This window comes from Amphiura filiformis, unplaced genomic scaffold (assembly GCF_039555335.1).
Source record: "Amphiura filiformis unplaced genomic scaffold, Afil_fr2py scaffold_597, whole genome shotgun sequence".
In the NCBI taxonomy this organism is placed as follows: Eukaryota; Metazoa; Echinodermata; class Ophiuroidea; order Amphilepidida; family Amphiuridae; genus Amphiura; species Amphiura filiformis.
In genome coordinates, this window is record NW_027306061.1 from 1,340,665 (window position 1) to 1,354,233 (window position 13,569).

The 13,569-nt window shown below is 34.0% G+C and overlaps 1 protein-coding gene across 1 annotated transcript; it reads left to right on the forward strand.

Annotated features, from left to right (window-relative positions):
• Window positions 1-481: 481 nt before the first annotated feature.
• LOC140145760 (uncharacterized) lies at window positions 482-13,011 on the forward strand. The gene is made up of 6 exons (XM_072167436.1): window positions 482-489; window positions 1,188-1,866; window positions 2,527-3,451; window positions 9,628-9,768; window positions 11,078-11,333; window positions 12,343-13,011. The coding sequence occupies exons 1-6, from the start codon at window positions 482-484 to the stop codon at window positions 12,587-12,589; spliced, it is 2,256 nt and encodes a 751-aa protein (XP_072023537.1). The 3' UTR covers window positions 12,590-13,011.
• Window positions 13,012-13,569: the final 558 nt, after the last annotated feature.

The following is a 13,569-nucleotide window of genomic DNA, read 5'->3' on the forward strand; positions in this document are numbered from 1 at the left end:
TCTGTAGTTTAATACCATAATGTGTTTTTTAACATGTCATATTCTTAAAAAATATCACTACTTTTTATGTTTTCATGTGTACTACATATGGAAAAGTAGTCTCTTTTGCTCAAATAAAAGGGGTTCGGAGAAAATTGTCTTTTTTCACTTTCAACTTCAATTATTATAAAGGGAAAGACTTTTATTTTTTGGCTCACTCTTAATTGTCTCATGTATACATTAAACTTTACTTTCCCCGAGTTTCAAGGAAATCTGTTGAAAGACCTTGTCGTACAGGAGCACTAAACACCACAAGGTATTCCCATAATCTCACTCGATTTACGGCGAAATACACTGACATGCACCCCGTGTCATTAAAGTAGCGTGCTATAGAGCGCCCTCACTTGATAATAGTCAGTCCGATTGACTTGGCTCAAACGGTATTTCCTAGAAATACTTTGCCAGATTCTACTCTCTAAAAAGGAATCCGATTGGTTACAAAATGCCGTTGTACCGTAGGAAAAACCATACCCTCTTCCATACAGCCCTGTTTAGTGTGTTGTGTGGTAATGTATGCATTGTGCATTGACCTCGAATGCCTCTGTACACACAGCGTGCACACACTGGAGTCGAGTATAATTTATTTAAAGAGACTTTCATAGGAAAACTTTTCCATATATGCAGCTATCAGTTGTAAGCCGTACAATGAGACCGTACCGAGTCAACATTTTGCTGGTAAAATGATGCATCCATGTGGATTCTTTCCTGGGGTCTCTTAGTGCATCTTACAATGGAAGAAAAGTTATGGAAGGAAATCATGTCATGGAAATATAAACATCTCTTAAAAATTCAGACATGGAAAAAAAAGTGAAAAGTAAGCCCATCTCCCTTCTGTAAAAAATATATTCCCCTGGGTGTATATGTGACATAATCAAGGGGAATTAGTCACATGTCGGCAATTTTCAATTAGTAGTTTTTTACATCATTTTCTGGCAGTTTACAAATGCTACATTTTGATGCAAACCCCATCAAAATCTGATATCTGGTTATCGAGTTATGAGCAATTTACCAATGGCTGAAAACAATATAAAACAAAAGAATCTGAACACTGTTTTTGCCAATATCCCAAAAACAATATTAGCGACATCCTACTCATTCCCCTTGATCATGTCACATATGTGTTAAACCTATTCCATTTTCTAATACAGGGATGTCAAGGACTGTGAAGACACTCCAAAGAAACTGGTACCAACCTTTGGTAAAAAGAAGATGGGCACCCCAGTTGCCAATAGCACCAAACTCGCATCCTCCATGGGGGCACCACAAGCAGACAGACTAAGTACGGAAGATGAGAAACTCAACAGCGTGTCTGCCATCATCAATGATGTGAGTGAAGCTGATAAAGCTTCTCAGAATAAATTTGAAGGGAATGAAATGTTGGAGATGGGAAAGGAAATTGCCACATCAACAGAAGTTGCGGAGTCCACCAGTAAGATAGAAGAAGGTGACGATGACAAAACCAAAACTGCAGATAAAATTGAAGATATAAAATCATCAACAGAGGCTACAGCATTCAAGCAAGACCCACCAAAGTCGCCTGTAAGGGATGGAGAGAAAGAAGCAGGACCCTCCACAGATCAAGCAGATTTTACCTGTCATTCTAAAGAGCAGGAGATCAAATTGTCATCATTGCAACCAAAAGGGAGTGAAAGTGATGTGCACCAAGAAAGTAGAGAAGCTTCTGATTTTTCAAAACAATCTTTAGAGCAACACTCTGTGACCAAACATGTGGATCAAATGGGAGGTGACAAAAGTCAACTGCTTGGCAATGTTGACCAGGCTGATAAACTTACTGGTGGAGAAGAGAATCTTGATCACCATGATAAGGTAACTAATTTTTGCACTGCAAATGGCTGTTGTAATTGACCTTTTCAGTAAATCCCATAAGCCTTTGCGCTTCGACCCAAGATGTCATCATTTGACATCACACACACACACCGATGTACATCATTTAGCGAGCATTGTTACTGTGCAATTGAAAGACACAAAGTGCGCAGTAACGATGTGCACATCTGCTTGACAATATCAAAGGTCTGCCTGCAAAGGCTTATGGGATTTCATGGCAGGATCACGGGATAGAATTAGCCAATAGTTACTGTCAGATTAAAAAAATAAATAGCTATTTACTTTCATGTTTTATTTTTGGCATAAAATGAAAAAAAAAAAGTTTTATATTAGTGAAAAACTGATATTATTTTATCATTTTTGAAGGAGAAAAGGTCAAAATTTGTCAGATATTTTACATCATTGCTTAATAGTACAAACAATTTTGGAAATGTGAAAGGGCAACAACAATTATGAAGAAAAATCAACATTACAGTTCCCATACAAAAAAATAGTTGTGTGAAAAAGGAGGCACAGAATTTGAACATGTTGGAAATGGTATCTATAATGGTTGTATGTAAGTGCTATCTACTGAAGATAGTAAAAATGAAATAAACCTTTGCATCTTAAATAAACAATGGTGTTACATAATTGTTGTTGCAGATGATTACTGAAGCAGATCAACCAGATCCTAAAGATGAACTAGAAAACGTGTCTGATCCCACACCAACCAGATTGATTGAAGGAAGCAAAAGAGGATATGAAATTCCAGGTGAAAGTGAGAGTCAGATCAAGAATAATGCAGACCCACCAACTTTGCTCGTACCAGAGATCAGGATCAGTGATGATTCTACTAATGTGAAGGATGAAAAATCCCACGAAACTATTTCAGGGGAGGCACAATCAAGCATTGATAAAGTACGAGCAGAGAGCACCCTGGATCAAGGCACAGATGATAATCCCATGAGTGAAGTATGTGAGGGGACAGATGATAAAGACAGTATAATGCATGAGCAAAGTAAAGATGAGATGGAAAAGACAGAGATTAGTGATAATGGATTATCAAGTGGAAGTGGAGCATCCAATGATATGAGTACAGCAGGACCTGAGGGGAGTCAAGGCAGGTGTGGTGATAAGGGTGAAGAGGATGTTGTAAAAGGTGGTGAGAAGATTGATGATGAAGAACAAATAATGGTCTATAATGGTAGTGGTGGTGGTGGAGGTGTGAGTGGTGGAGATGTGAGTGGTGGAGGTGTGAGCGGTGGAGGTGGCGGCAAAGAATCAAGTAATAAATACGGAAATGAAGCAGTAAAAAGTATGTCTGAACCAAAGTTGGAAGTTTCAAGCCCAGATGATATCAACTGCAGAATGCAGACTTTGTCAGCTCAAATTGATGAAGGAACCAAAGATGCTGCTGATACACAGGTGAAGAATGCACCTGATGTTTTAGCTGGACAAAAGGGTGAACAAGTTAAGGCCACACCAGCAGATGAAGATGGTGATGCTGGGAATATGACTGGAGGTCAGGATAAGATACCTGAAGCAGATGAAGTACATCCAGGAGAAGTTGTTGCAAAAGATATTACAGGTGAGCAAGCTTAGTAGTTATGAAAATTATAACGTAATTTTGTTAGCAGCCTAACAGTAACTGTAGTAGTCTACCTACCCCCATTCAGTGTGTAAGCCTCCCAGTCACATTTATTCCTGGAAGTATTAGTTTCTTGAATTTGGTCATGAGATGAGAGGAAATGACAGTTTTTCGCATGTCGCATATAGTGAACCATTATGACATGCCAGATAAACGCAGAGGCAATAAGGCACCAAAACTAAATTTGTTCGATCTTTGGATTGACCGTCGATGCTGCTTCGATGCTTGTTATTAATGAACTAATCCCTAATTGATTAAAATCAATGCTAAATTTATAGTGGCCAATATCAACACAGGCAAATATTCGTAAGTTATAACACTTTTTAAAGGAACTATCTGTTATTTTTGAGAATATAATTGCCACGGTCAAAAATAGATTTTCTTTATACTTTCATATTTGATGGACCTTGACCTCAAACTAACACACATGGGATAAATTTCGAAAAATATCCCGTTGCCATGGTAACTGGCAAATTTCAATTTTAGGCCTATTTTCACAATTTTTTTTTTTTTTTTCAGTCAAATTGTCAAGTTTTGAAGCCAGTGTTACTAATATACACAATATAAATATGATTTTTTCTTTATAAGGTATGAATAGGTCAAACCTTAGATGCCGCAATGAAAGTATAAAAATAATCACCAGATGTCAGGGTGGGTTATACCATTTATTTGAAATAGGGTGTTTTTCAATTTTTTCAAAGTATGAAAATATACCAACTTTGTATAGCTCATAAACCATATGGTAGTGTTCCGATTTCAACATCGACCACAGCATGTTGAGATGATACATTGATCTTATGAAAAGTTACATTTGAGCTTGGGGAAAACACATCTGTATATACAGTGTTGCCAGATATTTTCCTATTTTTCTAAATTTTACACAAATCTCACCTTAAGTTAAATGATGTGAAAATGAAACATCATCCTTTCAAGGAACATTTATTAGAAAGAGAGTTTTTATTCATATCAAATTTGATCAGTTATAATGGTCAGTGTTGTTCTAAACCACATGGGTGTTGCCATAATTGGGGTTTAATTGTGATTTGTGGATATTTTCAACTTTTTACAAGTCATAAAAATACCAAAATGCATTTCTATAATAAAGAAAGAAACATCGACCTCGTCATGTTGAGATGATATATTGGCCCTATGAAAAAGTTATTTTGATCTGGGGGCGGGTAAGACATCAGTTTATACAGTGTTGCCAGATAAACCACATGGGTGTTGCCATAATTGGGGTTTAATTGTGAGGTGTGGATATTTTCAACTTTTACAAGTCATAAAAATACCAAATTGCATTTCTATAATAAAGAAAGAAACATCGACCTCGTCATGTTGAGATGATACATTGGCCTTATGAAAAGTTATTTTGATCGGGGTAAAACATCAGTTTATACAGTGTTGCCAGATATTTTCCTATTTTTTCAAAATTCAACACAAGTCTCGCCCTAAGTTAAAAGATATGAAAATGAAACTTCACCTTCATACGGTAAATATCTTTTAGAAAGAAAGTTAATTTCATATTCAATTTGATCATCTGGGATAGTCAGTGTTATTTCTAAGCCATATGGGTGTTGCCATAGCTGGCGTTTAATATGACAATTTAGATATTTCCAGCTTTTACAAGTCTTAAAAATAGTAGGGCCTACACATCCTTAAAATTATTGTGGAATGAACGCAATATTAAGGTTAAAAATTACCCTAAGAACACTTAGTATGTGAATTTAAATTTTAAATTTGAGTTCGGAAATTTTTTCCTTCTATACAGTATTGGCAGTTATTATCACATATATTCAAAATTCAACGTATGTCTCACTTTAGGATTTATATTGTTTAAATCGCTGCCATGAATAAACCACATGGATGATGCCACTATAAATGGAGTTAATAGTGAAATGTGAATACATTTTCAATTTTAAAATGACACCTTATTAAAGTTACAGCTATAGTATTCCAATTTTTCACAAAAAGCACACAAATTTGTCCTAATTTGGCGCTTTTATGGGCACTTTTGCCTTAATGCACCCAATTTGGTGTATTGTCTCCACTGCAAACCCACCAATCGACATACCAAAATTGCTAAGGTACCCCAAAACCGTGGCACATCCCCAGTATAACTTTAACTAGGGAGAACCCCTCCGGGTCATGTCATAGGTATACTGTGCCCAGTTGGTATAGTGGTCAGTGCACTGCCACTCACTCTTTTTCTACTTGAAACGGATATTTCCTCAGACAACTTTTATCAACATTTGGTGATTTTTTATTTTGCTTTAACCCTGCAAGTATCTGCAAAAGTGTTCATATAAATCTCCTTCAGTTTTGAAAGCTTAATTTTAGTTGCTTCCTTTTTACAAGCTCATACAAATTCATGTCATCAATGAGCAGGAGATGCTTGAATGACAGAGAATTAGCAACAATATCATGCAACATTTCAATGGTCATTTCTTCTTCATACTTTCGACTCTCCTGCGAGCTCCTCTCGGGAAAGGTAACTGGACATTAATTTGTCTGGCTGTGAAAAGGTTCTGTGCGTTATTGTCTTTGACTATTCTCATATCTTTCGAGACATTTGCTGGATCTATATAGTTTTTTGCCCATTTCTTCCCGATATCTTTTTTGCAAGTATAGTTGGGATGTGTGCATGCTTTAATAATATGGGGTAGGCGTAATTTAAACATTATCTTACTCTTATATGCATCGCTTTGCAATGTAACAATCTTATGTTATTTTAATTTATTTTAGACTAGCTAGTATGTGTATATTGGTAAAAACATTATGGCTTTTATGTATATTTTAAAGTATACATGTTTGATGTTTTCTGTGTTGTATTTTAAGGGGTTGGTTACCCACCTTTGCACAGTATTTTTGTCGGACCTGAGAGCACATCAGACATACCAACTTGCATTTTGAATACGAGGAATGTCCTTCTGATATAAAATAATTTTGATTTTTTTTTTAATTCGCGATACAATAAGAATTTTAGGGTAAATTATGCATATTGATTTTTTTTATTTTTTGACATTACAGTTAATTTAATAAATCTTAATGATGTGCAATTAAAGTGTATGTAACTGGTATAAAAAGTCAACCACTAATCAATTAATTAATGTTAATTGAAAATTTGACCTTTCATAGTGAAGATATAGATTTTTCCCCAAAAGACCTTAGGTGTTTTGGTGAAAAATCTATATCTACAATACTGAAAGGTCAAATTTTCATATGGACGGCTTTTCATTCCAGCTACATACACTTTAAGTACATATCACTAGATTTATACAATTTACTTTTGAGATCTGTTAAATTTCAAAAATATCAATTTTTAATCATTTGCCATAAAATTTGTATTATATCGCAAATTTCAATATATGTCTGATGTGCTCTCATGTCCACAAAAATATGTGAAAACGTTGCTATTTGAACCCTTATGACTTATAAAAATATCGACATCTCACTATTAAACCCTAATTATGGCAACACCCATGTGGTTTGGAACAACACTGACCATTTATACAACTGATCAAATTTAATATGAAAGTAAATTTCATTTTAATAAACTTTCCTTGTGAAGGTGAAGTTTCATTTTCGCATCATTTAACTTAAGGTGAGACTTGTGTTTAATTTCAAAAAATAGGAAAATATCTGGCAAACACTGTATAAACATATGTTTTCCCAAGCTTAAATGTAAATTTTTCATAAGACCAAATATGTATCATTTCAACATGGTGAAGTTGATGTTTCACTTCCACATATTTTTAAGGAATGCATACCATGGTATTTTGGTATTTTTAAAACTTGTAAAAAGTTCAAAATAACCACATCTCGCTATTTAACCCTAATTATGGCAACACCCATGTGGTTTGGAACAACACTGACCATTTATACAACTGATCAAATTTAATATGAAAGTAAATTTCTTTCTAATAAACTTTCATTTTCAACCTAAGGTGAAACTAGTGCTGAATTTTGAAAAAATAGGAAAATATCTGGCAACACTGTATAAACAGAAAGCTCAAATGTAAATTTTTCATAAGACCGATGTATCATCTCAACATGATGAGGTCGATGTTTCATTTTCACATCTTTATTTTAGGAATGCATGCCATTGTATTTTGGCATTTTTAAGACTGAAAAATAGCTGAAAAAGCTGAAAAAAGCTGAAAAAAAACTCAACATATGTTGAATTCAGAATTATGTGATAATATCTGGCAATACTGTATAGAAGGAAATATTTTCCGAACTCAAATTTAAAATTTAAATTCACATACTAAGTGTTCTTAGGTTAATTTTTAACCTTAATATTATGCTTCATTCCACAATAATTTTAAAGGTGTGTACTATTTTTAAGACTTGTAAAAAGCTGGAAATATCTAAATATTGTCATATTAAACGCCAGCTATGGCAACACCCATATGGCTTAGAATAACACTGACCATCCCAGATGATCAAATTGAATATGAAATTAACTTTCTTTCTAAAAAGATATGTTCCATATGAAGGTGAAGTTTCATTTTCATATCTTTTAACTTACGGCGAGACTTGTGTTGAATTTTGAAAAAATAGGAAAATATCTGGCAACACTGTATAAACTGATGTTTTACCCCCGATCAAAATAACTTTTTCATAAGGCCAATGTATCATCTCAACATGACGAGGTCGATGTTTCTTTCTTTATTATAGAAATGCATTTTGGTATTTTTATAACTTTTAAAAAGTTGAAAATATTCACAAATCACAATAAAACCCCAATTATGGCAACACCCATGTGGTTTAGAACAACACTGACCATTATAACTGATCAAATTTGATATGAATAAAAACTCTCTTTCTAATAAATGTTCCTTGAAAGGATGATGTTTCATTTTCACATCATTTAACTTAAGGTGAGATTTGTGTTGAATTTCAAAAATAGGAAAATGTCTGGCAACACTGTATATACAGATGTGTTTTCCCAAGCTCAAATGTAATTTTTCATAAGATCAATGTATCATCTCAACATGCTGTGGTCGATGTTGAAATCGGAGCACTACCATATGGTTTATGAGCTATACAAAGTTGGTATATTTTCATACTTTGAAAAAATTGAAAAACACCCCTATTTCAAATAAATGGTATAACCCACCCTGACATCTGGTGATTATTTTTATACTTTCAATGCGGCATCTAAGGTTTGACCTATTCATACCTTATAAGGAAAACAGTATATATATATTGTGTATATTAGTAACACTGGCTTCAAAACTTGACAAATTGACTGCTGAAAAATGCAAAAATTGTGAAAATAGGCTTAAAATGAAAATTTGGCTGTTACCATGGCAACGGGGATATTTTTCCCAAATTTATTTCATGTGTGTTTGTTTCAGGTCAAGGTGCATCAAATATGAAAGTTTAAAGGAAATCCATTTTTTGACCGTGGCAAACATTTTAAAAAAATTCTCCAAAATAACAGATAATGCCTCTTAACAATGTTTAATTAACTGATTTCATAAATAATAAGGATCGAACAAGCATCGATGTTCGATTGAAATATCAAACTAATTTGTTTCCCTTGCCTAAGTGAGATTTGCTGTACCATTCTGACATCCCATTCAGGAACAGAGGCAAAGGTGATGAGATATATGTGTACATCAGGAGATCCTTGCTTGTTCATTTTATAAAATGAATTTATAGCATCTTTTATGTTTAATGAGATTCATAGCTTGTAAAAATAGTGCATATTTTCAAATATAATAATAATAGAATTATTTAGGGAAATACAAATTTGATTTTAATTACATTAAGGTGATTAATTTAAAGCTAAATCTAATTCAGGGCATTTAATTTTTTCAAATCTGGTCTACCTGAAAGCGACATTCAGATAATTTTATTAAAAAAGACATTTTTGCACAGCTGCTGCAGATTGATTATGAACTTGATGTGATCAGGTCTTTTTGACCATAATTTTTTAATATTTATTCATAATAGCTTAAGTTCTGAATTCCAATCCCTTTTCATTCCCTTTGGCATTGAGCAGTTTTCAAATTGCTTGATTTTGCTATATAGTTATTTGATTAATTGGTTGATTAATTGATTGATTAATTAATTGATTGATTGACTGATTGATTGATTGATTTTTACAGGAGAAATAAGCCCAGAGAATGAGTTACAGGATGATGATTTAATGGATTTCACATATTCCCAAGTCTGTCAGATGGAAGAACAATGTCTGGCAACAGAGGCCAAGAAAATGAAATCAGATGAAGTCTCATCTAATCAGCAAAGTAAGTTTCATTTAACAAACCCTGTGCCTGTCACTTTCCAAGCTATCGGACACACTTACTCACAGAAAAATTGGCCAAAAAAGGTGATTGTAGAAAAAGATTTTGCGCAATGTATTTTGTCATAAATACAAATTTGCAGCATTCCGCTCATTTTGTGGGAACAGGTTTCATATATAGGTCATGATATAGGATATGGATCGTAAGGTTGAAAGCCCTGGGGGCACTCACTAAAAATGGGTGACGGGTATGTGCGGCCACATTGACCCCCATTTTTCAACTACCTCTCACGCAATCAATGACCCCTTTTTTCTTTTACTGAACTCTCTCTCACCCAATGACCCCCTTTTTTGTTTTCCTGTCACCAAAAGACCCCCTTTTTCAAAAATTTTGGGAAAATTTCTGACTGAAGGACCCTGTTTTTTCCATTATTTTTTTTTTAATTTTTCAAATTTTGATGAATTTTTGAAAATTTTGTATAAACTTTTACATTTTGACCCAAAATTTATCCCAGTCTCTTGGAAAGATTTCCCCCAGTCTCATGGAAAGACCCCTTTTTGGTGTCTTGAGGCTCTCACCGAAAGACCCCTAGTTTCGAACTGCTGTCCGCACATCCCCGTCACTTCCAAAGTCAAGTGCCCCCCACCCCCACCGGGGTTGAAAGATGTGGTTTTAACAGTCCTTGCAACATTCTCATTCATATCTACAAGTATGTTTAGAAACATGTATGTTTGTTGCAAGAAAATGGCACAAAATTAATCAAGTGAAATTTTTAAAGAACAACCAAATGTGCAAAATTATTTTGGTATTTTGGTATCATAATCATGATTACATATGTGACCAGCTCCAACAAAACCCGGAACAATTCGCCAGACATGCCTTTAAAGATAACATTTCCATTAAAAAAAATTGGAATTCTTAATTTCATGGTATTTGACTTTCAAATCCTTGAAAGTACTCATTAAAACAGGTTTATTTAATCAATAAATAACAGTTGAACTATGATAATCCCTGTTCAATCCTGTGTAAGGCAGGAAACCAATTGGCCCATTACTCAGAATAGCAATTTTGCCAAAATATCAACGTATCATTCACAAAATTATCCATATCTTGAAAAATATTGATGCTATTTATATAATTAACTTTGGTCTCATTTTAAAGCTTATTGTCTAGTGCTTACATTTTTATTCAAATCAAGAAATTTCACAAATGCAACTTGTTCCTGGTTTTGTCAGAGCAGGTCACATAATAGCAATGGCTTAACGTTGTGACATTTTCATATAAAGGTTCGGTATTTTTGTGTCAATAACAGAAAGTACATCAGCAAAGAACCCTTCTAATGTGAATTTCATACAGCCATCGAATATTCATACTTCACAAAACAGCCAGCTGGCAGGTGGTAGGCAAAGTGTTCCAATAGCAGCAGCAGTAGCAATCCCATCTCCATGTTTGGAAGAGAAATCAACAGGTGTCTATCTACCATGTGGTCCCTCATCTACTCTGCGATCTGAAGACATTGAAGCAGCTAATGTTGTCAATGGTATTATAGTTGAACTGAGAGGACTCAAGTAAGTGGGTTAAGTTAAGTTTTGTTATTCAGGTGCGTAACAGGGGTCATTTGTCGGGAAGACTTTACTCTGATATGGCTCGAAATACAAATCGTTATACAGAAACTGTTTAAGTGCTGGGTTATATAAAAGGTATGTAAAGGGCATAAAATGTTTGGATAACATTAAAAGACATTGCTGCAAAACATTCTAACATTATTCAATTGTTGATGATATATTTTGCCCAAATGTCTGACAAAAACATTTAATGATAACATTTTGACAACACTTCTGTAGTGTTTTTTCACATGACATTTGAATAAAACGTTTTGACCAAAATAAAAATAACACATTTATATGGTTAAAAACGTTTTTGTGTTTGCTGGGTAAGCAGCTAATTTGGGAGGTACTGAAAGACAGATGAAGCCAATTAATGTGATGTAATTTTGCATGTTCGGTCACAAAACAACCCCATGCATGCAATCAGCTAAAATCTTTTCATAGTCTAGTCAATCAGCTATTTTAGTTATCAATTAGCTTAGGCTATTTTATAAACACAAAATATATTATATATATTTAACCACCACATGACCAGATAGGCAGTGACGTTTAATACAGTTTCCAGACAGGAAGTTTGGAAAGTGACCTTTGGCACATAGCAGGTGGTCTTCCTGTACATTTGAATGGAAAGGTAGCATGTATGACCAGATTTTGCTTCAACATACTTGCTTTTGTAAAAGTTTCCGTCTCTAAATTTTCTTTCCTGTCAGCTCCTGTCGGTAAATAGTGAATACTTTCAAACTATAGTTCTTGTTTTGGAAAATTAAGAATCCCCATGTGTAAAAATTTAGCAATATACATGTAAATTATTAGTAACATTGATGATAGGGCCTATTTATCTTGAATATTGCAATCCATCACCTGATCACTAACTTGGTCTTGTTATGGCGGCACCCTTGGGTGATGTGGCAATTATATCTATTTCTGTTTATGAATAGCCTAAAGCTTACTGTTTATGGTATTATTTCAGCCAAATGATCATGGGAGCCAAAAAGCAGATAGAAGCTGTGAGAAGGCAAAGACAGGTGAAACAAAAACAACAGCAGCAGCAACAGCAGCAGCAACTTCATCCAGCAAAGCGGCAGATGAGACAGCAGAAACTACTACCAAGTGGACCAAGACAAATGGGTTACCATCCACAGCACCGCCTACAGTCACACCAAAATGCACCTTATGATGGAAACAAAACAAGCAAAGCATTTCCAGCGGAACAATAAATATATACACTTACAGTCACACCTACGAACACCTTACTATGGAAACAAAAAGACCAACATGTTTCCAATGGAAGAATAAATGTAAAATGTGTTGCTCACTATGAATTTCTACAAAATATATTACTCAGTATGAATTTCTAAACCAATCTATTATTTTCTAAACCAAGTCTATTATTTTTTTCTATTATACATGTTCACTAGCTACTGTATTGAATAATCTGATTCTGATTGTATCATAGAAAAAAAATATGTTAAAACAAACCTTCAAAGCCCTGTACAATGTTGTCATGCACAATATGCTTATATCTTCACCATATCTTCTCCCAAAATAATTTGTTTGGAAGGGAAAGGGGACTGGGTGTATGGAAGATGAAAATTGAGGCAACCCTTTTAGAATTTGCAGGTTCCAGTGATTCATATGTACCCAGCAAACACAAAACGTTTTCAACATCATTCGCAAAAGGTTAAAAAGGTTGTCAGAAAACGCTTAAATGTCGGGTTATATAAAGGGTATATTAAGGGTATAAAACGTTTTCATAACATTAAAAACATTTTTTTATAATCTACTGCTCATTGCAGCACACACAAAATGTTTTACAGAAAACGTTTAAATGTCGGGGTATATAAAGGGTATAGAAACGTTTTAATAACATTCCAAAAACATTTTTGAAAACTTGATACAAAACATTCTAAACAGGATGTTATTTTGGGGTTGAAAAAATATTTTGCGAAAAATGTTTGCCCAAAATATTTGCTACAACGTTTGAAAAACGTTTTCATGACCTTTATACAACCCGACATTTAAATGTTATTAAAACGTTTTGTAAAAAGACATTTTAAGAACATTTCTGTGTTTGGTGCGTGCAAATATTTTAACATAATGTTATTTAAGTGTTGACAAAATATTTGGCAAAAAATGTTTGCAAAAATAGTTTACAATAAAATTTTGAAAACATTTTAAAAATATTATTGTAGTGTGT